Source organism: Poeciliopsis prolifica, unplaced genomic scaffold (genome assembly GCF_027474105.1).
Source record: "Poeciliopsis prolifica strain line A6 unplaced genomic scaffold, Auburn_PproV2 SCAFFOLD001, whole genome shotgun sequence".
Classification (NCBI taxonomy): Eukaryota; Metazoa; Chordata; class Actinopteri; order Cyprinodontiformes; family Poeciliidae; genus Poeciliopsis; species Poeciliopsis prolifica.
The window spans coordinates 24,011,938-24,037,002 of NW_026562376.1; the positions used below are offsets into that span (position 1 = coordinate 24,011,938).

General features: G+C 40.0%; 2 protein-coding genes across 3 annotated transcripts; both read left to right on the top strand.

The window, feature by feature from the left end:
* The first annotated feature begins 126 nt into the window (after positions 1–126).
* ckmt1 (creatine kinase, mitochondrial 1) lies at positions 127–13,539 on the top strand. Of its 2 annotated transcripts, XM_055031156.1 has the most exons (10): positions 127–444; positions 3,921–4,119; positions 4,984–5,079; positions 6,305–6,526; positions 7,282–7,367; positions 8,842–8,965; positions 10,082–10,216; positions 11,008–11,133; positions 12,568–12,718; positions 12,755–13,539. In XM_055031156.1, the coding sequence occupies exons 1-9, from the start codon at positions 299–301 to the stop codon at positions 12,679–12,681; spliced, it is 1,248 nt and encodes a 415-aa protein (XP_054887131.1). In that variant the 5' UTR covers positions 127–298; the 3' UTR covers positions 12,682–12,718; positions 12,755–13,539. The 2 variants fall into 2 exon arrangements, with proteins under 2 accessions (XP_054887131.1, XP_054887123.1); XM_055031148.1 differs by having other exon boundaries at positions 12,568–13,539.
* Positions 13,540–16,474: 2,935 nt separating this feature from the next.
* pdia3 (protein disulfide isomerase family A, member 3) lies at positions 16,475–24,551 on the top strand. The gene is made up of 13 exons (XM_055031135.1): positions 16,475–16,811; positions 18,123–18,201; positions 18,283–18,400; positions 19,673–19,780; positions 19,866–19,989; positions 20,107–20,223; positions 20,883–21,008; positions 21,094–21,276; positions 21,367–21,475; positions 22,583–22,711; positions 23,550–23,629; positions 23,748–23,805; positions 23,932–24,551. Exons 1-13 carry the CDS (start codon positions 16,678–16,680, stop codon positions 24,049–24,051), a joined length of 1,485 nt encoding a protein of 494 aa, XP_054887110.1. The 5' UTR covers positions 16,475–16,677; the 3' UTR covers positions 24,052–24,551.
* The last annotated feature ends 514 nt before the right edge of the window (positions 24,552–25,065 follow it).

The window sequence follows — 25,065 nt, forward strand, 5'->3', positions numbered from 1 at the left end:
CATACAGTTGTATGTGAAATGTGAACAACGCAAACGTTTGACTAAAATACAAGCGTTTGTCCTTCAGTTGTTTGGGATCATCTGGAGACTTTTATTTTGAAGCTGGACCTTCACTTCCGCTCCAGTCCTCGATCTCTCCGTCCACCTTGACGACCCTTCCTGGGTTAACCGTTCTCCTTATAATTCCATCAGAGGCGCTTCATCACCTTCACTCCATCAACCTGTCTTCTCTTCCCCTCCGCCCGGCCCTGTCAATAACACCCCTTTCTAGACGCTTGAATTTCAAGGAGGGAAAAAAATGGCCAGCAGCTTCACGAGAATCCTCTCCTCCAAGAGAAACGTCGGAATCCTCTCGTTGGTCGGCGGCTCCGTAGCGGCCGGGTTTCTGCTCCATCGGGAACATGTCACCGCCGGAGAGCCTCTGCGCAGGAGATACCCCGCCAGGTAACTGCGCCCTTCCCGCCTCTATGGCCGTCATTTGATTTGTAAAAGAAAACATTTTATGGTCAATTGTTTTAGCTTATAAAATTATTTTGTTTTTATAAATTGGACGTCGTTTTATTGACGGAAAATTGTACGGTACCGCCATTAAAGGGCAGTACGGGGTTTTTTGTTCTCTAAATAGTAACGGTTCGTTTTAAACGTTGGAGTTTTAAGCTAATGATGAGGGGGGGAACCTTTTCAGCTGGTCAAAAGTCCTCAAATATAATGTTTCCTGAATAATAAGGTCATAATTAGATATGGGCCAGATTATGACAAAAAAAAATACTCCCTTCTAATATCATCCAAGCACAATGGGATTAACAAAATTAGCTATTCAGATTAGTGCTGAACGTTGAAGGCCAAAAGGGAGCAGAAACTGGACCCTTAGCTTGTCCAGGAAAAATTAACAGACGTTTAATTTTGGACATTCAGCGGCCATATGGAGACTATTGTGCCATATGTAGGTCAGAGAAAACCCGAATCACAAAGCAAGGCAGAGCCACTTTACAACACGTCATAAATCCAGGTAAATCAAGATCCTGGTTCGGATGAGACCTGGGAGCTGGGCAACAATGAATAATCTGGCTCTTCTGCTCGCTCTCGAGATTCAGTGTGCAACACTGACGGGAACTCAAATGAAACATCTCCGCTTGTTGGATTAATGATAATAATTGCACCTTTTGCCGACAACAAAATGAAATGAGGTCATCGTGGACACAGACTTGCTCACAATAATCACAGATTGTATGTTGACTGACCAAAACTTGTTTTTTGTTTTGTTTGTTTTTTTATTTATTTATTAGGGACAGCGCACATTAATGAACAATCAATACTTCTGTACAGACTGTAAATGAGTCCCAAGACAGGAAGACCCAAACAACAAAAAGACATTATAAATGTACAATCAAGAAATCACATTAACAAACATTCACAAAAGAATGTTAGAAACATATAATGTCCTGCATTATTAAATGGATGCTGTTTGGTGTCAGTCCCAACAAAAGTTGTGTACGTGACTCATGGCACACCTGCCTGGACTGTAAAACACCGTCACTATATGGAGATCAGTAAATCATTATCTGCTCCTCGGATAAAAGGCCTTTCATTGATCACAGGCCTGGTTGCAGATAAAGGTTTTGCACACAATAGTTCCTTATTTTGCTTGAATGAATGACTATCGTCGCTCTACAGTGAAACAGTAGAATAAAATTTAATAGTGGCGTTCCTGTAAGTTGCAATCAGTACAAATTAAAAGCTAAATTACACACAAACAAATGTAAGTAGTCATTTTCCTGTTGTTTCGGCAGCCTGCAAAACAAAAAATTTATCCTTTAGCAAACATTTTCTTTAGAATCAGGAGTATTAGGACGAAAGGTGCATTATGACAAAATATCTTATTGAAATTTAATTATTATTTTTCATTTCAGTAATTATATTAGAAAACGTAAAAGTGATGGATTTCGAGTGCTAAGTCCTATTTATGTGGATGACATTGGCTTACTGCTAACGGGAAACCCAAGCAGAAAAAAATGTGAATATGACATGAGACCAGTGTAATAAATAAACCAGACATTTTTTTTATACTAATATGTTGAGTTATTGCCCAGGCCAGACAATCATGCCATATCCCTGCTTTTAACCAAAGGCAAGTTTATTTGTACAGGAAATCTTAGCAAGTTAAAGTACTTTACATACATAACATAAAAGGAAAACACTCATCAAAAGTCACAATCCAGACCAAAACAAATGATCTTCCATTTGTTAAAGACGACTCTCTCTTTGTAGACAAGGATTTTTCTTTTGCTTTGATTTAAAGGAACTCAGTGTTTCAGCATTTTTACAGTTTCTCTGAAAGTTTGTGGGGCATAAAATCCGAGTGCCGCTTCTCCATGTTTGGTTTTGGTTCTGGTGATGCAAAGCAGAACCAGAACCAGAAGACTTGAGAGGTCAGGAAGGTTGACACAGCAACAGCCTATCTTTAATGTGCTTTTGGTGCCAAGCTGTTCAGTGACTCATAAACTAACAGTATTTTATAGTCTATTCTCTTAGCTACATGGAGCCAGTGTGAGGACTTTAGAACTGGGGTGATGTGGTCTGTCTTCCTGGTTTTAATTAGATCATCTGTCTGATTGACTGTTGCAGTAATCAGTGTGACTAAAGATAAACTCCTCGATGAGTTTCTCTAGATCTTGATGTGAAATCAGTCTTTTCATGTGTTTTTTAAGTGATAGAAGGCCGACTTTGTAACCGTCTTTACGTGTTTCTGAAAGTTCAGTTCCAAATCTGTCACTACACCCAGATTTCTGGCTTAATCCGTAGTTTTTGGCTGTAATAACTGAAGCTGACTCTTCATTGTTTCTCTTTAGATTTCCAAAGATAATTACTTCAGTTTTGTTTTTGTTCAGTTGGAAGAAGTTGTGGCATATACAGGCATTGATATTTTTTTTTTACCTCAGCATCTGTTCAGTCCATGCATAGGTTCATAGTCACCTGTTGACATTATAATATAGAGCTGTGTATCATCTGCGTAATGATGGCAACTTTATAAGCAGGACTGTGAGGATATTAAATAAGAGGGTCCCAGGTTTGAACCTTGTGGTACTCCACATGGGACTTTGACCCATTCCAATGAGACGTTACCTGTTGTCACTAAGAAGACCCTGTTCTTAGTGACAACAGTCAAATACTCTAGCAGATAGTCCGACTCAACACTCCACTCGCTTTAATGGGCAACGGTGTTGAATTCTGCACTCAGATCCAACAGTACCAGCGCCATGGATCTTAAGTCTCATTAATTATTGTATTTATATCTTATATCGGGTTATATTTATGTCTTATTGAAAAAAGTGCAACCTTTTAAGGTGAAGCCTTGCCTCAAGATTAGCCTTGTGCTATCTTGGTGTGCTATGATTTTATTTTTTCATCCATACTTAAAGAGACGGTATGACGTAAAATCAGATTTTTTAGCTTTACATCAAAAAACGTGGAAGCTTGGAAACAACTTGTGTTGTCAAAAATAAAATCTGAAAAGCACAACTTAAAAATCCCAAACCTGGTCTGTTGGTCTGAAAATTATTACGGTTTATCTGTATTAATCATCCTAAAGCCTACAGTCTTCAGTCTTTTTTTATTATTTAATACCATAAAGATAATGGCATTAAATAATTTACAGTTTGAATTTGCTATCGGGATTTGTGCCTTTTCCCTCTCTCCGTCTCTCATTAGTAAATATGATTGTTGGATTGTTTACAACACAGTATACTGTTAGTCAAAGGCCACAGGTTCAGATTTCTATTGCCTGTGGGTAAAAAAAAAAAACAGAAAACAAGTAAAAAGTAAATTTAGTGAGTTAAAGTTTCTGCACTGGTGTCTAGAGTTCAGCAGCGTTGTCAAAGATCAATAGAGTCTTGGTTTATCTCATTTTCCTCTTTGCACAGCGCGGAGTACCCTGACCTGCGCAAACACAACAACTGCATGGCCAGCCACTTGACTCCGGCCATCTACGCCAAGTTGTGTGATAAGACCACGCCCAACGGGTACACGCTGGACCAGGCCATCCAGACGGGTGTGGACAACCCGGGTCACCCCTTCATCAAAACCGTTGGGCTGGTAGCAGGAGACGAGGAGTCCTATGAGGTCAGACACAACATTGGGACTGGGGCGCGGCTTTAAGCAAACTAAATCCACCTCCTTTAACTACAGCTGGTGCATTTGTTGAAACCTGTTTTCGGTACATACTAACACTTTTAATGCAACTTTGCCTTAAAAATGTCACTATTTACTCTCGACAACAGTTGTAGACATTCATGAAGACTCCTTCATGTTCATGACAGTGTGTCATGGGAGGGTAATCCACACCTCTTCAAATGAAGTGTGACTCGATTTTCTTCTGTTTTCTTTGTTGGCAAATATGAACACCCTTCGTGATCCCTAAGATACTTTATTCATCTGCCAATAGATAAATAATTAATCAATATTAAGGAATTATTTACTTAAATAAGCTCTTATACCTTGCTGAAAAGTTACTTGAATGTTAGTTTTTCCTTATTTCAAGTGTACTAAGATATTTGCACTATAAACTAGACCAAAATTACTTGGTAAGACTTTTATGTTTTTGCAGTGTGAGCCTGGTGGTAGAGGCGCTAAGATAGTTCACCAGCAGCTCAGTTTTTTGTGTTTAAAAAATGTTAAAAGTTACAAAAATTCAGAGGTGTGTTAGAAAATGACATAAGTTCAATTTGTCAGCTATAAAATCTAGCTTAAGCAGGCTTTGCTGTCATTGTTACTTGAGTATAAAAACACTATTTAAAATAAACAAACAACGTCCAGTCTGGTGGGGGAGGCAAGGAAAGCTCGGTGGCCCACCAGGCTGATAATATAGTGGGAGAAACCCTACAGGCAACATCAATGAAAATTGACATTGCTTTTAAGTTGCATGAAAATAATTGCAGATCTGAGTCTGAAATAATCTTGGGTTTAATTGAATGTGTTTCTGTTTAGGTGTTTGCAGACCTCTTGGATCCTGTCATCAAAGAGAGGCACAATGGCTACGATCCCCGTGTAATGAAACACCCCACTGACCTGACTGCCAGCAAGGTACTTGAGCTCTATTGTATTGACTCAGCAGTCAGCTCAGATTTTTGGCTTTTACCTCATTTTCGGGGAAATTACTTTAATTTTTTATTTATTTATTTATTTTTTATTTCCTGAAGCCAACTGTTAGGTATTTTCCTCGAACCTACAATAAAATAACCACAGACAACGTATATGAATTAAATATGGTCAGGCTTCTGCAGAAGGAGAAATCCCGATCAACAGCTCCTCCGGGCTGGTCAATAGAGAGTTCTGATCTGCTTTCACGTGAGCTCCCTCTTTATTGTCAAAGCATCAAACAACAGAGGTCGTAAAACATTTAACACAAACAGACCAACAACTCAGTTCCAGGTGTGATATCTAATTTACAATCTGAGCCCAGTTCAGCTCTGGGTCAAACTGTCACCTAAGACCGGGTAGATAAACACCAGAGAAAACTTTAGGGTCTGAGAACCATAAAGTTTTACTATCTCGCATGAAGACAGTCGTAACCTCCAGGTCAGTTTATACTAAAATCACAATAATACTTTAGACTGAATATAAACTAAAGTAACAACAAAATGATAATGTTAAAAAATATCTAACACCAACCATCTTGGATGTTATTAGTTTCTTACTTTAAAAAGGAGTTGAATTGCTTGTTTATTTGCTATTTTTAATGTATTTCTTATATTGTGTAAAATAAGGTTTAAGTGGTTAAATGACAATTCTGCAGAATGTGCCAATTATCGTATCGTTTATCATTAATCGTGATAATTTTCTTGACACAATAAGCATTTACCGTTGTCTCAATAAATTCTAATGAATTGATGTCTTTTTTTGTTAGGATTGTAATTTTTAGTATTTTCTCTACCCTTTGCTCGACAAGAGCGTCAATTAATTTAAAAATTTGATTAATTGCAGTCCCTGTGTGCAGTTCAGTGATATAAATCCCTTCTTTACATGACTGGTGTCCAAAAGAATCATCTTTGATTTAATTTCTCTTCGGGATCAATAACATATTTTTGAATTTTTAATTTGAATCACAAACACCTTTAACAAAGTGCAGGATTTCGTGTTTGTCGGGTTACAGTTGCCGTTCATCCACAGCCATCCAGTTACGCAAGAAGAAATGATAAATAGTTACTTATGTTTATGTTTATTGTAACTGTAAGTCCATATCACCCACCCCTGTAACCTATTTACTAAAATTGCAGCCCTAATCAACAAACTTTTGTTAACATTTCAGATCCAGTCCGGTGTTTTCGATGAGCGCTACGTGCTGTCGTCCAGGGTGAGGACCGGCCGCAGCATCCGGGGCCTGAGCCTGCCCCCCGCCTGCACTCGGGCGGAGCGCCGAGAGGTGGAACGGGTGGTGGTGGACGCCCTGTCTGGGTTGAAGGGAGACCTGACCGGAAAATACTACAGTCTGACTCAGATGACCGAGAAGGAGCAACAGCAGCTCATTGATGTAAGTGGTACATATTTAATATCAGGAGCAACAACTGTCTGGGCTAAACAATTGTCTTAACTCTTCTGTCGGTAAAGTGGCGTAGGTCACAATTTTTGCAACTTCTTCAGCTATTATTATTGTTATTTTTATCTTTGATCTGTATTTTAAATGTGCAAAACAAACAGCTAAACACTTTAAACGCTTTCATGGCTTCGTAACCTAAGATTCCTTATTCAATGCAAAACCGACATGTGATTTATTCAAAAATATACAACTTTCATATTCTTTATGTTTTCAAACTCTAAAATATGACCGTATTGGGTATCTGCACCCATGGTACTTTAAATAGTATTTAACTTTTAATAGTTATTAAAGTACCTTTTAAAAATGAAGAATTTTTTGTTCTACTTATTTTAGAGCTAATGTTTACATCTTCTAAATATTCATTATAGTGAAAACAATTTTCCAGTGTGACAATCCTTTCAAAATTAACCACAAAAGAATATAAATTGACCTTTCATATAGTCACCTTCCTAAAACAATAACTGTTTGCAGTAATGAGGCAGTTTTTTTTTGTTGTTTTGTTTGTTTTTGTCAAAATTATTTCTGGGGAAAAATGACTTAGGCCATTATATTAGGAAGGTGATGATATGTGTTATAGTGTTAATATGTTTTATAGTTTATTATAAGGTTACTTAGATTTCCTAATAGTATAAAAGACCTTGTCCAGTCTAAGTTATGTATAAAGAATATTTTTTGTGTGTATTTATCAGGACCACTTCCTGTTCGACAAACCTGTGTCGCCACTCCTGACCTGCGCAGGCATGGCCCGTGATTGGCCAGACGCCCGCGGTATTTGGTAAGCAGAAAATTTAAATATTCAGCCCGTCAGGCAAATCGCATTTGTCGTACCGGCTGTGCTCTTTTCCGCTTTGCAATAATTCATTTCAACTAACCTTTGGGCGAACTTTGCCTTGGCGTTTCTGCTGCTCCGATGTGTTTTTGTGAGCTGAGGTGAAAACGAGACAAGCGGCGTTTCAGATCAGCCGCTGGAATATCCCCAGTTCAATGTGCCTGACAGCCACCTCCCTCCATGTTTGTTTCCTCTGCAAAGCCTATCAGTCACTCCTCCTCTCAATAATGCAATTCACCTCATCATCTCCTCTTTCTGCTGAACTACAGCTTCTAGTTTCAGCTGAACAAGAAGCTGTTTTTCCCCCCTCTTGTTTCTGTTACTCCCTTTATTATGTGATCTACTTTTCCTCTCCTCTTTCTCTCGTTGTGTCTTAGATGACTTTTCCTCCCTCGACGCAGACTGTGCCCTCTATTACAAAAGAAGAAAGTGGTTTGAGGGGGGAAAAATGGATTTTGTTGCTTTAAAATGTGAAACTTAATCATGCTAAGAGATTGTCATTGTGACGGGGTTTATACAGGTCCTTGAAATCCTTGAAAATGCGTGAATTTAGTTTAGGTGTCTTCAAGGTTTGGAAAGTACCTTAAATTATAAAGACATTGACATTCACATAGTTTGATTTTGTAATAAAGTTCAATCTAATGTTTGATTAAAAACCTAAATTTGGAAAACGCTATTTACAGTTGAAACTGGATATTTTCATATATTTAATAAAAACATAGTTGAATCAAACTAAAATGTTCTTGTTTTAGGTCAGTTAAAATGACTGAAATTGTTTCTATTTGCTAAATGCCAGGAAGCAGTTTTTAGTTTTGGGGGTGTTTTTTTTTTTTTTTTTTTTTTTTTTTGTAACTTTCTTTGCAAATTGTGTTTAAGCATTTCATTTGAGCAGGAAGGTCATTTACCTTTAAGATCTGTTTGGATTGTTTCGATGGAATTAATATTTGTTATTCCTAATGACTCGACAAATTATTGATCTGTTTAATTGAAATAATTTCTTCTCATTTTAAGAAAAGTTATTAAAAATGGGAACATTTTATTTAATTAAAGTTTTGCCCTTGAACCTATCAGGTGTGTAGTGTATGTGTGTGTTAGTTACATTTCAAAACATAACATTTTGTTAGATTTCAGATTACTGTACACAGAAGACTAATAGAAAGTAATAAATTCTGTCATATAATAGTGAATTGAAACCATGTTTATGAAACCATTTGTATTGTTTAATGGAAATGGCAGTGTTTAGTCAGGTGTCATATCATTGCTCAATTTGACACTTTGAAAAGAAGCCAAATTGAGCAATGATATGACACCTGAGTGCATGTGAACAGTTAATCGACACTGTGCACCTGAAAAGAACAGATGGTGCTGCAGTAGCATGCATCCACGCTGTTTATGAAGTAGAAAACCTCCCTGTGTGCAGGCACAACAATGAGAAGACCTTTTTGATTTGGATCAATGAGGAGGATCACACCAGAGTGATCTCCATGGAGAAGGGAGGCAACATGAAGAGGGTCTTTGAGAGGTTCTGCAGAGGCCTTCTGGAGGTAAGACGCGCTCGCAGTTGAGACCGGATCCTTCCCGATTACTTAAAGGGGCAGAGTTATGTGTTTTCCAGGTACATAGTGCCATTGATCAAGTACAGCATGATCAAGTACCGTCAGTTGTTTTAAAAATGCCATATAAATATATCAAATATGACTTAAAAAATTTTTTTACTTCCTTATTTAACTCCTTGAAACTGGGCCTCTGCCTCTTTAAAAACTTCCATTCTTTCTGAAGCTCCACCTTCAAGAAGTCACCACAATATGGCTCCTCTATTGACACCTTAGCAATGTTTTTACCAGTGAAGCACTGAGAAATAGCTCCTCTAATGAGCTCAGCAGATTCTCAGTTCTACCAGGTGTTTGCTAATTGCTGCCTGCTAGTCGGAAGGAGCTGAGTGGGGGTTCTGTTAGGCAGAAGTTCGGTTACTTAGAATCTGCAGCTCAGAGGAAGCCTAGAACATGGAGCTAGGTTCCCCCGGAGTGTTTTACTCAGTGGTTGTCATGGAGATTAAAGTATTTCTCAAACATGAATGAAAGAATCAAAGCAACACTCCAGGTATGTTTTTGATGAGAGAATAACATTATAACATGAGGTAGAACTTTAAAAAGTCAACTTCGCATGACACTGCCCCTTTAAGATGTTGAGGGACGACAGAAAGTAAGCAGCTATTCTGGTCGATAATTGTCAGTGTGATGCTAAGTGTCTCTGTGGCAACTTGATACGCAGCCCAGAACTGAGTCTGCTCTGCATTATCTAATATAAATGTGCTTATATAGTTATTGTTGGCCGTGTCTGCTTCTAGATGGCTTTCTAAACTCAATGCGGGGCCATTAGTGTTGTCTAAAAACAGGAAGACGTTCTCCTGCTTCCAAAATAAAGCATGTTGGCAGACGTACAGGACACACCGTCCACACATTTCCTCGTCGACGAGTAAAGGAGAAGCAAAAATACCACAGCTCTCTCCTACACGTTTGATGTCTCACTCCCACTTTCAGAATCATACAAGAATTTTTTGTTTGTGTGTGTGTCATGAATGGTTTGTGAAAAAATAAAAAGTGAAATGCTGTTGAGCAGTTGCATTGAGTTAAACTCCGCACCCCTTCCAACTCCCTCAGGTGGAGCGGCTGATCAAGGAGAGAGGCTGGGAGTTCATGTGGAACGAGAGGCTCGGCTACATCCTGACGTGCCCCTCCAACCTAGGGACTGGACTCAGGGCCGGTGTCCACGTTAAGCTGCCCAAACTAAGCAAGGTAACACACAAGCTGAAGCAGAGCCTGACGAGAAACACACAACTTTACATGGGTTTAGTCACCAGGCGCTGCCGGAGCTGAAGTGGACATCCAAAAACACAATTTTTGCAGTTGTTGTGTTCTGTTAAATGAGTCATGTAGAAATCATGTGTGAATAAGCTTGTTCACTCGATAAGTTCTTAAAAATCATGGGAGCGACGGATGTAAACAGTTGAATATATTCGTAATTCATCCATGGCGCTAGCGCTCATCAGCCAGCAGAGGAGACAGTGTCGTCTTATTCAGGTGTTGAAGCGACAAGCAGAGGAGTTATGGATTCAACACGTTAATAATACACATACGTTAATAATACAATAATACACAACTGTGAGAGCTCTGGTGGGACCAGCATCAAATTGTCTGAAAAAACATAAACAAACCATCACCCTTCATCCACTTCCTGGGGTTTTCTTTGTCATTTCCAGCTGTAGTAACGCTCACATTGTTGATCATGTGACTCCTGTGATGTGATAAGTGTTTTCATAGTAGTTAAAAAATTAGTTCAAACGTCGTCAGAATGGATGGAGAGCGTCTTTGACCTGGAACATTCTGGATTTACAGCTGGACTTAAGGTCAAGAAATCCTACAGTTCACGATGGGATGGTTTTAAAAACTTTTATGCTAATTGTTTTCTTTGTTTTATCACACACCGGTACCAAATGGTAATAAAATAAATAAACTCATCCTGCAGATGCCTGGCAATTTGTGTCTTATCAGCGTCCAGGCTGACTCCTTCTGTTTTTGCCGAACAGGATCCCCGCTTCAATACGATCCTGGACAACCTGCGCCTGCAGAAGCGCGGGACGGGCGGCGTGGACACGGCGGCTGTAGGCGGCGTGTTTGACATCTCCAACCTGGACCGTCTGGGACAGTCTGAGGTAGGGACAAACCATGGCTTGTCGCAGATTACATCCACACGTCCAACTGTTTCACTGGACTTTCCTGTCTGTTACTAAGAAATGTTTTCAGTTGATGCAAATTAGAGTTTGCCGTCTTGAAGTATTTTTGTTTATCAGAAGAGTTGAGAAGCCGGTGACAAAATGAGTTCTAGGTAATTTGTTGCTTTTCTTTTAAATTATGTGAAAGCTCGCTGTTCAAATTCAAATTCCACAATACTTACTTGATCCATAACAGAAGTGAAATCTTGTTGTAACTCGTATTCATTCACATTCTTCAAAGATTTGTGGCCTGAGACATAACAGGATTACTTAATACATCCTCCCTACTATAAATTTTGCAATAACTGTAAGATGAACAAATCTTACCCCACTCTATCCTGACAGGCATGCAGGAAAAAAATCTAGTAGTTTCTGACGATTGCTTCAGATCCACTGCAGGCTGGGCTTTGTCTGCGTAGAAACTTGACATCTGAAAATTACGCATAACAGAGCTGGCACACAAATTCTCTGACTGCTTCCTGTTGTCCATGTTGGCGTTTCCCGAGGTTTTTCTGAGCTATGGACCTTGTAGGTCCTTACTATTGAATGTACTCATAATCCATAATTTTATTTAATAGTTATTGATGATTTGTGCCTTTATTTAAATTCTGTATGTGAAAATTATGTTTAAGTATTTATTTCTGTATATGAAAAATGTTTTCATTACAGATCATTGTGATGTCCATGTCATGGCCTACACAGTCATAAGAAGGACTCAAAGTGTGTTTTGGTCATTTCCTTACATTTCTGATTTATCTTGAATAACAGATTTATAAAAAGAAAAATACATTGTTATTAATGTCTGTAAATAAAGTAGGGATGTGACAAAATAATATATACATATATCAGGGTGTCCAGGCATCCTTAAAAAGCCTTAATTACATGAAAGCCTTGAAATGGCTTAAATGCATTTTTAAAAAGTAAGTTAGTTTTAAATATGTTATTCAAAGGTTTTATACTTTGGTTTGGCAGAACTAATATATGAGTTGAGTCAAAAAACACATCTTCATTGTATTCTTTGGACTCAAGGCGGTTCAGGCTACTGCTAGCTAGCTGCTAATATACTAGCACTCTCCTGCCTAACATGGCAAAGCTCAAATTTATTGTCAATTGGCTGGACGATGTTCTTCTGTTGCCGACGCAACTTTCGTTGTACATTTGTTGCGATACAGGTCTTAAATATCACCCGTAACCGTCTTTAAATAAGTCTTGAATTAAAATGTTTAACGACTTTCTTGCTCACTAAATCAAATAGCCGTCAAAGTAGTTGCAGGTTCTTAATCCATAGTTCAGAAACATTTTGCCTTCCTTTGTTTATTTCTTTATTTTTACGCCAAGGAATAATGGGATCTAAATATGGTGTCTCCTACTTAGGTCCAGCTGGTGCAGACTGTGATCAATGGCGTCAACTACCTAATTGAGTGCGAGAAGCGGCTGGAGAAAGGCCAGGACATCAAGGTGCCAGCACCCCTTAAGCTGTTCAAGTAGACACTGGTCCCTTCACCGCTGCACACAAACCTCTGGGCACACACACACACACACACACACACACACACACACACACACACACACACACACACACACACACACACACACACAGCCGTGTGCCCATAGATATTTCCAGAAGATATCTATGTCGCCTCATTAATAATTATTATTATTACTCTACCATCACTATGCTACCTATCTAATCAGCCACTCCGTCCCTGCTCCTCAGTATACTCTATAATTTCATTTGTATATATAATATATAACCGTCTGGCTGATAACGTCCCAGAACTTCATCAGACCCAAAACGCTCCAAGCTCAGATCAGAATCTTGCTCTAAAATGTTAAAAGTGATTTATAGAGTTATGGAAGCTGTGGGGCTGTTTTATTAAAGCAAAACAAAAATAATCAGCTTCTCTGCATGGCCAAAAAGTAAAACAAAAAAGAAAATCAGCAACTCTCCCCTTCCCGTTACTCCCACCTTTACTCAGCCACACGTCCTGCACTCTGTCCCCTGTCACCGGCCCCTCTCTCCTGCGTGGTGATTTCCCTTCCTACCTGGCACTTGTATAGTCCCATACGTCCGTGCTCCATCATCCATCGTGGAATGTGTGTACATAGTTTCTTTTCAGACGTTTAATTTATTTTGAATGTAGATTTTATGGTTTTGTTCCAAGCGGAAGGCTGGAGAGACGTTTGTCTTCTCCAGCAGACGTGTTCGTCAGGTTCTGATGTTCCGAACACACACTTGGCCGGGTCGGGCTCCGTACTGTAAGCTCCTGAAGCAATATCGTTTGAGCCATAACAGATTGTCACACTGTCATGCCTTTTAATAAACAAATCATCTATTTAACAGTAGCACCTCTGTTTGTGTCTCATTTCACAATTGACTGGTGCTTTTTTTTTTTTTTTTTTTTTTTTTCTTTTGGCTTTTATAGCAGCTTTTTGAAATCCGCTGAGGATTTATTTCCAGTAAACAAGAAGCCGGAGCTTTAGGTAACCATGGTGACTAAGCTTTCAGGTCATAATTGTGATTAGCATGGTTCCTTGATGCCATGTAACCCATCTGTAGTAAAAAACAAAACAAAACTTGTTCACACTGTTCCTATTTCCATACAGACATGAGATCTGAAGTTTCTTTAGTTAAATTTATGAATTCAAACGCTGTTTTATGAAACTTTTTAAACGTTTCTTACAAAGCCAAAATCTGAAAAGTGTGGCGTGCAATTGTAGTCTGCTCTGGTGGAAATATTTATCCACTCTCCTTTGCAAAAATAGCTGAAGAACAATCAAGTCCGGACTGTCTTCTGAACATCAGTTTTTGAAGGTATTGCCAGAGATTTTCAATCAGATTTACATCTGGGCTTTAACTAAGCCATTTCTGCTCCTGAAACGTAAGCCTCTCTTCTAGTCTCCACTGTTTTACAGCCCTCCAATTCCAACAGGGGAGGAAAAACTGAAAATTAACAGGAAACAGAAAGAAACCCTAAAACGGGGGAAACAAGTTTAAAGGAGAAATCAATTAACTAATAAAAGGAACAACTGAAATAGCAAGATCCAAGAAAACGAACAAAATCTGAACATAAATGAGAACCAAAAGTTCAACAATCAATAGAAATACACAATAAGAAGTGGTTAATGTGAATAAGGGTTAAGAAGGACATGGTTTTAAATCTTAATTCACCCAAAAATATGAAAAACTCAAGACTTTCATGGTTCTCCGATTAAAGCCAATCGGTTTTCACTTGTTTTTCATCCTTAGATATAGATTTCATCTCCCAGTGCAGCTCCATCGAAATGCTCCGGCCTGCTCACGAAGCCCTTTGATTTGAACGGCTCTCTGTGTTTTCCTTTGCGGCGTAGGAAGTCTGCAACGAGAGCTTTGTCCCGGTTCAGAGCAGACAGATATTTTCTTGTCGCGATGAAACAGCCAACAGATTTCCCAGTGTTTCGGTCTGGTGGCCGGCGGGACAACAAGGCTTCCACTGTTGTGAGGAGACGCGGCTGAGACGTCAACAGTGGGTGGTGAGAGGCATGAGGGAGCAGTTTCTCTCTCCATTTTTTTATTTATTTATTGTTATTTTTCTAGGCTTTTGGAGGAAAAGAAGGTTCTGATGTCCCAAATACGCCCCGATTTCCTCCCTCCCTACATCAGTCAGAGCGTGTCACCACGGTGGACGGCTCATCTTCTCCTTGCTCCAAATATAGAAAGAGGCGCAGCAGAGTTGTCATGACGACTGCTCTGAGAAGCAGTGGGGCTACTGTAGGGGGCGGGGGGGCTGTCGACGGGGCTTAGTGGGAACAGGAAGAACATCTCTGCAGTACAGAAGTGCGTCTTGGACTCGCCGTGTGTGTGGGCTTCTGTCTCAGCTCTGCAGGTTTACAGTAAACAGTAGCAGGTGTGACAGAAAGGCATCATGGGACTGAAGGGTTAGCACAGTCCCCTGACCTCCTGCAGGTCTTACAAAAATAAAGAGATACGGTGACAGCAACACCGTGTTTAAGGTGCTCCGTCACTCGTAACGCCGTAGAAACAAGAACTTTTTGCAGTAATATTTGTCCTGCTCATGCCAACCTGTGAAAACTTTCTGACTGTTTACTTCAGGGGCAAATCCACTGTTTTGAGCTTTGCATCAGGTTGTAATGTTATTCTCTCGCAAGAAACATGCCTGGAGTGTCGCTGTGATTTTCTGTTTTTTTATGCACGTTTGAGAAATCTTTTAATCTCCATAGCAACCAGTCAGCTGTGCAAAACGCCTGGTTGGACCAAGCTCCGCTTTTCGAGGACCTATCTGCTTCCTGTCTAGAATAAGGACTGTGCGGGAGAAACAAAAAAAGCCTGAAATCTGAAGCTGACGTTTTGTCAGAGAGCGCCATCTGGTGGCTGGTCCATGAAATTGCCAAAAAAAGGTACAAATCGAAAGTAGTTTTGTGAGGTTTTCATAAATATTCACTTCATTATCAGCAGGTGGGGAGACTCCAGTCGGTTTTATGTTTCAAACAATCTGGAGTCTCTCGTCTTAAAGCGAAAGAGAACATTGGAAAACGTTCAGGACAGCTGACAGGCTGGACTTCCTGCCTGATCCCCAGAAAACGGCAATACTTTCGCTTTGTTTTTTGATATACTTTACCTGAAAGCAGCATTCATCTTCTATGCAAATCTGGAACAAACTTACAGAAAACCGCAAAACAGCTGAAACATTGAGTTCATTCAAATCAAGGCAAATAAAATAAATAAATAAACAATTAAAATTGGTTTATAATTAATGGAGCATTGATCAACACTTTTGATGTTTGCTTGATGATTTTGATGATGGTATTTGACAAAATGTAATGCGAATTGCCCGTTTCATAATTCCTGTATTATCTTTTTGTAGTTGCTGAAATGTGCAAAAATTAATAAAAGTTTGGGAGGAAAGCCTCTTCTTAAATGTTTTAAATGGTGACAAAATGTGAAGCAGTTCAAGGGGTGAAAGCACTGCAGTGCATTCCCATAAACTGGGTCGTTATACTGGCAGTCTCCATGATTCCCAATTTAACACAAACTACGACTTTATTAACCCCGAAGTCGAGCCACGTCATTTGTCTCTGTCAGTGGTAAAGAAAACATTTGTGCAGTTTGTGAATAACCCCAAATTTCAAGCGAAGTATTAACGTCTTAAGTTCCGTGTGTAATACGGACTTTTGTCCGATCACGATTGGCCCACGCGCGTCGACGTTTGATTTCCCGAAACCTCATTGGTCAGTGGCAGCTGAGTTACGCGGCGAGTCGACCAATGGGAGGCTGCCACACTGTGACTACGGGACGAGGCCGTGCTGCTTGTGAGCGTCTTCACCTCTTCCTCCTCGGTCCCCTTTCTCTTTCAGTCTCGGCCCTGCTCTGAGTGTCCTGCGGCTTTTTGAGGAGCTGAAGACGGGCCGGCAACGACTCACATCTGCAGCCTGAAGTTTTTTGTGTCACTGAGGCCAAGAGACTGTTCGCCCTCTCAGTGTGCCATGTTGAGGCTCATATTTTTGGCCGCTCTCGCCGGGTTCAGCCGGGCCAGTGATGTGCTGGAGTTCACGGATGACGATTTCGAAAGCAGGATTGGAGACCACGAGATCATTCTCGTGGAGTTCTTTGCACCTTGGTGAGTTTCTCCAGGTTTCATTCAGGCGTCTTTTGTTCGCAAGCGGAAGGGGGGAAATGTCTAATGAAAATACGCCGTCGCCCAGCGGCAAAATGGACTCCACTCTGCAGAAATGTCGACTTAAAATGTGCTCAGTCTGTGAGCGTTTGAATTACTTTTATTTATTGGGGAATATTTATTTTTATTAGAGTCGGGACTGTCAAATCCTGCTTGTTGGTTGCAGACCAAATGTTAGCATGTTAGCTAGCGGTGGACGCCTAAGGCTGTACGAATTGCGGTATTTAAATTAAATGATTAATTTAGCGGATGTTATATCTTAATGGGACTCGCAGCTGTTAAAATGTCACGTTTGCTGATTACTATCAAGTTTATGCGTCGTAAATCTCGGTAATGCAAGAGAATGAGGCGATAAGGAAGTTGGGGGCGTGTCATGTGATGGTTGTAACGCTCTGATTGGTTGGGGAAGTTTTGGTGTCCACCTCTGATTGGTCAACGACATATTTGACGTGTTTCTACGGTGCCAAACTTGAACAAATACATTGAAAAATAGGTCAAACTTCAGATAAAATGATTTTCTTTAAAAGTTAGGAAAAAGTAATGTGAAATTATTTAATAAAGATGTTAATGACGCATTTTTCCGTGGAGTCCATTCAAGAAGTGATTTTTGTTGTTGTTTTATAGAGAAAATCACTTCGGACAAAAAAGACTTAGGCCTTTAATATAGGAATGTGACGATATGTTAAAGACCAAACTAATGTGCGCTTTATACATGTGTTTATTTGCTCACGCTGCCCTTTTTCTTATCATTTTTACATAATATTTTAATTGATATATTTAAATCAGACTCCAAGAAATCAGTTGCAGCCAATTTATCAATCCTATGTTAATGTTACTTGTTTTATTATTCTTTGCAGTAAACATCCTGAAACAAACTGAAGTTTTTATCGTCCCACTTATAGATGAAATAGATTTATTTTGTCCCAACATTCTTGGTCCTATGAAGTCATTAAAAGTTTTCCACTCGAGCTTTGGGTTGCTAGATGTTGCTTAGGTTGCTTAACTGTTTTTGTAGAAAAAAAAAAACCCATCAATACAAAAATGTTCTAAAATGTGTTTAAGAATTATTCCATTAAAAATAAAAAAGAAAAATGATGAAAAAATTGACTTTCCTCCTATCGTTGTATTGAACAAGCTTAGCTAAAATCTCCTTACTATGCAGAAGTATCAGGTTTCTTGGATCCTTCCCTGCCTCCGATCCGATGTGTGAATTGTCCTCCTGTTTGACTGGTCCATGTCCTCTTTGTCCTTTAGGTGTGGTCACTGTAAACGTCTTGCCCCCGAGTACGAGGCAGCAGCCACCCGTCTAAAAGGCACCGTGTCGCTTGCCAAGGTGTTGCGCAACACAGTTTGACATAGTGCAATTTTTCTGCGTTGCCAACTGTTTGCTAATGGTTTGCTTGCTACTGTGCAGGTTGACTGCACAGCCAACAGCAACACATGCAGCAAATATGGCGTCAGTGGCTACCCAACGCTGAAGATCTTCAGGGATGGAGAGGAATCTGGTCCCTACGATGGTCCTAGAACTGCAGGTATTCTACCTTGTTCTTGTTTTTTGTTTTTATCAAATTGGATGATAATCCGATACTTAACTAGAGATTTCTGCATTTGTATAAAAAATTTTTTAAAAACCGGGGAGAGTAGTACCGATCCACTTTTTTCACTTTTTTTTTTTTTTTTTTTTTTTTTTTTTTTTTTTTTAATGAACATCTGCACTTAAAGGCAGAAATTTTAAAGCAAAGTTGGGTTAGAAGTCTTCATAATCTGACTGGTACTCATTGTTCAGATGCTTTGCGTCCAACCTGAGCTCAACTAATTCTGCTGGGAATTGGCCAAATGGTGAGCTGGTTGAGGCATAACCTGGAAAACATGCAGCGGAAGTCGGCGTGACGGCTGTTTCTGCAGCGTATTCACTCAGGGACCTTAATACAAATATCACATTTTTTAGATTTCCCTTTGGAAATCCAGAATTGGCTTTATTGATGACTATTGTGTGCACACATTTCCTTTGTCAAATTTTGAAGACAAAGGAAGTTTGTCTTCACTTGCAGCTCACAGATGTTCAGTATAAATGTTAGAGGATGTAAAATGGAGAATAAAAGGATCAGTATTTGCATCCAGGTTGCCCAAAGAGGGGCTAGGGGTCAGTTTGTGGCTCTTTAAGTGATTCTTTTGTGGCCCAGAATGTTAACTTAAATACCTAAAGTTGTCGCCACCGATCCATCTGGTACGAAAACGTAGCTGTTTCTGATAAAGTTGAAATTTTCATCCACAACTTTAAGTCTTAACATTAAAAGTTATTTGGTAAAACTCTTATTAGCTATTTTGTGCTTCCTATTTATAGAATGCAAGACAACAAACATCCAGAGTGATACACATCCTGTTCTCATCAATAAGAATAAACAACGTTTTTTTTTCCCAGAACCACAAAATGAAAAACATTTGTCATGAACAAAAACGTAGAAAACTGTAGACTTTTCTTTTGAGAAGGCAAATGTAAAACCCTTCTGTTCTGTATCTGTGATGCAGAACAGATTTATTAATCCATTTTTGGCTGTCAACACAGTTAATGCAGTTAAAAAAAAATCTTTCATTAGCAATTATTTTTGTCTTAATTGAAGGAGAAAAAACATTTGTGCTCCAAATGGACTCGGTTTGTCACGTAGGATTACAATAAATGCAAGGAGCTCGTAGTTCTAAAGCAACAACAATGTGAAAGTTCATGAGGCACAAAAGAAAATTAATATATTTGATTACAAATGAGGTTTTTATCAGTCTCTTTGTTGTTTTTTTGTCCTGTAAAGACGGGATTGTTAGTTTCCTGAAGAAGCAGGCGGGTCCAGCTTCAGTGGAGCTCAAGACGGAGGGAGACTTTGAGAAGTTCACAGCAGATCAAGACGCCAGCGTGATCGGTAAGTGCATCCGATCCACCCTCCACCTCACCCTTAATGGGTCGTCTTATTGTTAAAAATGTTTGTTCTAAATTTCTCTCGTCAGGTTTCTTCGCTGATGACAAGAGTTTGGAGCAGGCCGAGTTCCTGAAGGCCGCCAGCGCCTTGAGGGACGACTACCGCTTTGCCCACACCAACGCCGAGGCCCTGCTCAGCAGCCACGGCGGAGAGTGAGTTCCTGCACCACACGTCGGAAAACTGGGGAAGGTGGAGGGGATGAAAATGGCTCTGAAGTTTAAAATGAAGCGACGCATTTTAGCGAGGATGTTTCCTGTGTCTGATTGCAGGGGAGTTGTCCTGCTCCGTCCTCCACGTCTCGCCAGCAAGTTCGAAGACGGCTCCGTGAAATTTAATGAGGACAAATTCACCAGCAATAAAATCAAGAGATTCATCCAGGACAACATGTGAGTGCAACTAACAATCACTTTAGGAATTGATTAATTGGCTCATTCTGCAGATTTTTCATTTAAGACTTTTGTCCGGTATTAGAAATGCATTAAAACAAGTAATTTCTTTTCTAAATGAGAAAATATAAATGTGTACAGCCTAAAATGCAGTACCAATATTCTTAGTGTACAATTGATCACTTGTAGCAAAAGATGCATTTGCAGCTTAAAACAGATTTCTAACATCAACCTTTCTGCTTAATTTGGCAGCAACACAGTGCAGGGCCAAGGTGTTTAATTGTCTAATTAACCAATTAATTATTGGACACAATTTGGTGATTGCTGTGTTCCCCTTAAACAAGAAATGTAATTGAAATCACATGTGAATACATGAGTAGCCGTTAAAAACTTGCCGTTCTGCCATTATTCCTGTCTTTATCTTTTCCACCAATAGTAACAGCCGGTGGTTGATCATGTGACTCGTTTGATACAAAAAACGTGTTTTATTGCACTTTTGTGAAACACAAACCAAAACCACTTTACCTCAGCGACATTTTATAAAAATGAGTTTTTATAAAATCTGCATGCTTCCATTGAGCACCTTTCTTTTCATAATGTCACCTTATAAGTCTGAGAGAAACGCAGCTATTGATCGTTTCCCGTTTCCTCCGTCATAGTTTCGGAATCTGTCCCCACCTGACCGACGACAACAAAGACCAGCTGAAGGGGAAAGACCTGCTGGTGGCGTACTACGACGTCGACTACGACAAAAACCCCAAAGGCTCCAACTACTGGAGGAACAGGTGGGCGTTTCGGGCGTTCCTCCTCGCCACGCGCCGACTCGGCTTTCTTCACACACTTCTCCCTCTCTCGCCCTTCTCGGCCCAGGGTGATGAAGGTGGCCAAGGGCTTCCTGGACCAGGGGAAAAAGCTGAACTTTGCCGTCGCCAACAAGAACCAGTTCAGCCACGACCTGTCCGACTTCGGCCTGGACGGCGGCTCTGGGGAGCTGCCCGTCGTCGCCATCCGCACCGCCAAGGGAGACAAATACGTCATGAGCGAGGAGTTCTCGTCAGTCCACCAAGCTTCACTTTAATATCTTTTTTTTGTTGTTGTTTCTTTCTTTTCTCCTCTGATATCTTTTGTTTTTGTCACCTGCAGCCGAGACGGAAAGGCTCTGGAGCGCTTCCTGCAGGACTACTTTGACGGGAAGTTGAAGCGCTACCTCAAGTCGGAGGCAGTCCCTGAAAACAACGACGGCCCCGTTAAGGTGAGGGATTCCTGAAGTGGCTGCTTCACAATGTCAACTTTGTTTCCTCTGACTGCAAGGGATGGGAAATATGGAATTCATTTTTTAAAAAGTCCGTTTTAAAAAAGCATTGTGGAAAACTCTCAACCTCTTCAACATGACTGTAGTGGACAAATGGTGTCTTCAGTCAGAGGCTTCTTCAAATTTGCTGTGGTTTAGACTGCTACAGGAGCACCTTCCTGCCCACAGTCATCAGGATGTACAGCAACTCTCTGAAGAATCTTGAATTAATGAGTTCCATTTCATTTCTCTTTGGGGTCAATAAAATATTTCTAAGTTTTATTTTCCATTTGTAATCTTTTCTGCAATTGGATCTCAATTCAAAGTCCAAATTAATATAAGCTTTTTTCTGTGTTGGTTTGTGGATGGTGAGCAACAACGGAAGGCCAAAGACTGCAGTGATGGAGGGGAAATACAGATTTTCCCAAAAAAGTTAATCATCCTGAACTGCACATTTTGATTAATGACTTGATTGATTCATTACCTGTCTCTAGTGGCCTTGTCTGTCTGCTCGGTTTTCTTTAATTAATCAAACAAGTACAAAACTCTGACAGTCACTAATTTTGTGGAACTATTTTTTTTTTCTCGTTGACTGTAAATAAATGCCAAATATTTTTAAAAAACTTTTCTGCCCATGCTGGTTATTAATGTGTGGGAACATTTGGAGAAAAGAGTCTGTAGTTGGATCAATTGGGACTGTAAAAGTTTCCCGTTTCAGTTGATGGCTCTGATCGTTAAACAGATTTTATTTATTTTAATCAGTCACAAATCCTTCCTGCAACACACAGGATGTTCTTCCCAAGTTGTCAAGAACAACTTCCTAGTAGAGACTGGAGTTATTTTAGGTTTAAAACGTTTGCAATGCTTCTGTTTTTAGTTTTTCTTCCAGCAGTAACAGCTTCCACACTGAAGAGCAATGATGTTGGGATTTTGGTTGTAGTTCATCCACTGATCAGGAAACGGAGATTGGAGCCAGTCCGGGTGGAACTGTGCTGGTTCTGTCCTGGTTCCGGTCAGCAGCAGACTAAGTGCAGGTTTGGACTGAGCCCAGTGCCTCTGTGTCTCCAGGTTGTGGTGGCTGAGAACTTTGACTCCATCGTCAACGATGACAGCAAAGACGTCCTCATCGAGTTCTATGCGCCGTGGTGCGGCCACTGCAAGAACCTGGAGCCCAAATACAAGGAGCTGGGAGAGAAGGTAGGATCGATCCTTTCTTTTTTCTATTTTTCTTGTTCATGCTATGTTTTAGTTTTCTTGCCTTTGTTTTTTTTTTTTTAATCAGAAAAGCCTAGATTCTCTTTTTACAAGTAGAAAATGGAGCTGATTCAATGCGTTTTATTTATAATTTGTAATGAAATGATCTCTGCACATGTAGGCCTGTGATGATAAACTATCTTTGATAAATTGTCCAAGAATCTATTGCGATAAACGATGTTATTGTTTTGAGGCCATTGTCTTTTAAAGAACCTGCTGACTGGACCCACAATGCACCAGTGGCCAGACTTGTTTGTTTGTTTGTTTGTTTGTTTGTGTGTGTGTTTTGTTTGTTCTTGAGTGTGGAAAATGGAAACACTTAAAGCAATTTTATTTTCTTATTTTGCTAAGACTCTTATTGTGAAGGTTTAGGGGAAGTTCTGCCTCACTTAATTTGCTGTACTGATGGGTTTTAATTGAAGTGGCAACATTTTTCAGTCAAAACAGGCCGTTTCCCAACACAGACCAAAGAGTGCCAAGTTAAACTCTTTTAAAGCAGATCATTCTGAAGGTCACAACCGTCTAAAAGTTGTTGACAGGCTTGGTTACCGTCAGCCTATCAGGACGGCTCACCACGTTTCCCTGAAACATCTTTAAAAACTGTCGAGTCCAAAACTCGGCAGCTTTTAACGCTCAATGCTGTTTTGTTGAAATATTCCTGCTTTACTGTTTCTGACAAAACACGTTCAGAACTTTGAGTGTAGTTTGAATATCACAGTTAATATCCACCATTTTGTTTTCCTTTTGAACTTATCTTAACGGGTCGCTTCTCGTTCTGCAGCTGGCCGACGATCCCAATGTTGTTATTGCCAAAATGGACGCCACAGCTAATGACGTGCCATCTCCATATGAAGTCAGCGGGTGAGTCCTGTGCGGTTTTGTGTTTTTCTCCTTGTGACTTCCTTGTTTTAAGAATGAACAATTGTATTTTGATTTCATAATTTTTATTTATTTTCTCTCTCTCTCTCTCTCTCTCCAGATTCCCCACGATCTACTTTTCCCCTGCTGGACGCAAAATGAGCCCAAAGAGATATGAGGTGAGTGGCAGACGCCTCTGGGGGTCGAGCGTTAGCCACGGCCGTAAATGCTAACGACTGAACATGTTGGCAGTTTGTACTTTGTCCCTATCTAATGAAGAAAACATCCTGCCGTTGTCTGTGCAGGGAGGTCGAGAGGTGAGCGACTTCATTTCCTACCTGAAGAGAGAGGCCACCAACCCCTTAGTGGTGCCAGAGGACGCCAAGAAAAAGAAGAAGAAGAAGGACGACAAGTCAGAGCTATAGAGGCTCCCAAGAGAAACTCAACGCCCCCAGCACCCCCACCCACATCACAACAACAGGAGGAGGAGATTCGGGGAACAGAACTAAATTATATCCCACTCGCTTAGTGAACTACCAAAAGCTCTGAAGCCGACGTCAAAAAGCCGGCCGCTCCTTGGATCCTCTGCTGCTCTGGAATCCTGTGGAAGGTGGAGAGGTGGTGGCCAGCGTCTGCCCGACCGTTTTACTACAATAAGAAATTTTTAGGGAAGAGGGACAGCTTTTCTTGAAATGAGATTTCTATTTCCTCTGGTCTGTCTACCACACCTCAGACTGATGCACTTTGGTTTGATACCAGTTTCCAGTCATCTGTCGCTTGTTTTTGTTCTCTTTCAACACAGGGGACAATTTTATTTTTTAATTTTTTTTTTTTTTTTTTTCCTTGTTTGTAACTGGTCTTTGTTTTTGTACATTTGGAAGGATTGTGAAATAAAAGGCCCACAAAACCTAAATGACTGGTACAACCTTGTTTCTGATGTTTTTATTCTGCTGTGACGATTCCAAGCTTTCACCAAATTAATATTTAAAGAGCCACAGAAAATTCCACAAGGGCATAATTATGGCCATCATAGACGAGAAGAAAAAGGAGCACATTTCTGCCAAAAACATTCTGAAACTCTCTAGGAAATATGAGTTTGAAATGTAACATTTACTAGAAATTGAGATTTCTAGTAAATCTTTAACTCAAATAGAAATACTTCAAAGGGTCAATTTTTAAAACCAATCTTTGGTGATAGATGAACAGAGGTTTTTGTTTCCCTATTAACTTATTTTCAGAGTTGGACTATTTTGCGTACAGCAAAGAAAATGTGGCGGAAATGAGTTGGAATCAAACCAACATCTACGGCAATGATGTGTAGAAAATGAATTCAGTGTAAAATGTGTAGGTTGCTTCAACTCAAACATTTAAACTTAGTTTCCACTAGCTGCTGTTCAAAATGTCTCGGCATGTTCGACTCAGTTAACTGGAAGATTTCC

Excerpts from the sequence above, each read along its gene's own strand:
- ckmt1 (XM_055031148.1), top strand. The coding sequence starts at position 299 with ATGGCCAGCAGCTTCACGAGAATCCTCTCCTCCAAGAGAAACGTCGGA. Across the intron at positions 445-3,920 it reads CGCAGGAGATACCCCGCCAG|CGCGGAGTACCCTGACCTGC; the intron begins GTAACTGCGCCC and ends CTCTTTGCACAG. Across the intron at positions 5,080-6,304 it reads CTGACCTGACTGCCAGCAAG|ATCCAGTCCGGTGTTTTCGA; the intron begins GTACTTGAGCTC and ends TTAACATTTCAG.
- pdia3 (XM_055031135.1), top strand. The coding sequence starts at position 16,678 with ATGTTGAGGCTCATATTTTTGGCCGCTCTCGCCGGGTTCAGCCGGGCC. Across the intron at positions 21,277-21,366 it reads GTCATGAGCGAGGAGTTCTC|CCGAGACGGAAAGGCTCTGG; the intron begins GTCAGTCCACCA and ends TGTCACCTGCAG. Across the intron at positions 21,476-22,582 it reads ACAACGACGGCCCCGTTAAG|GTTGTGGTGGCTGAGAACTT; the intron begins GTGAGGGATTCC and ends CTGTGTCTCCAG.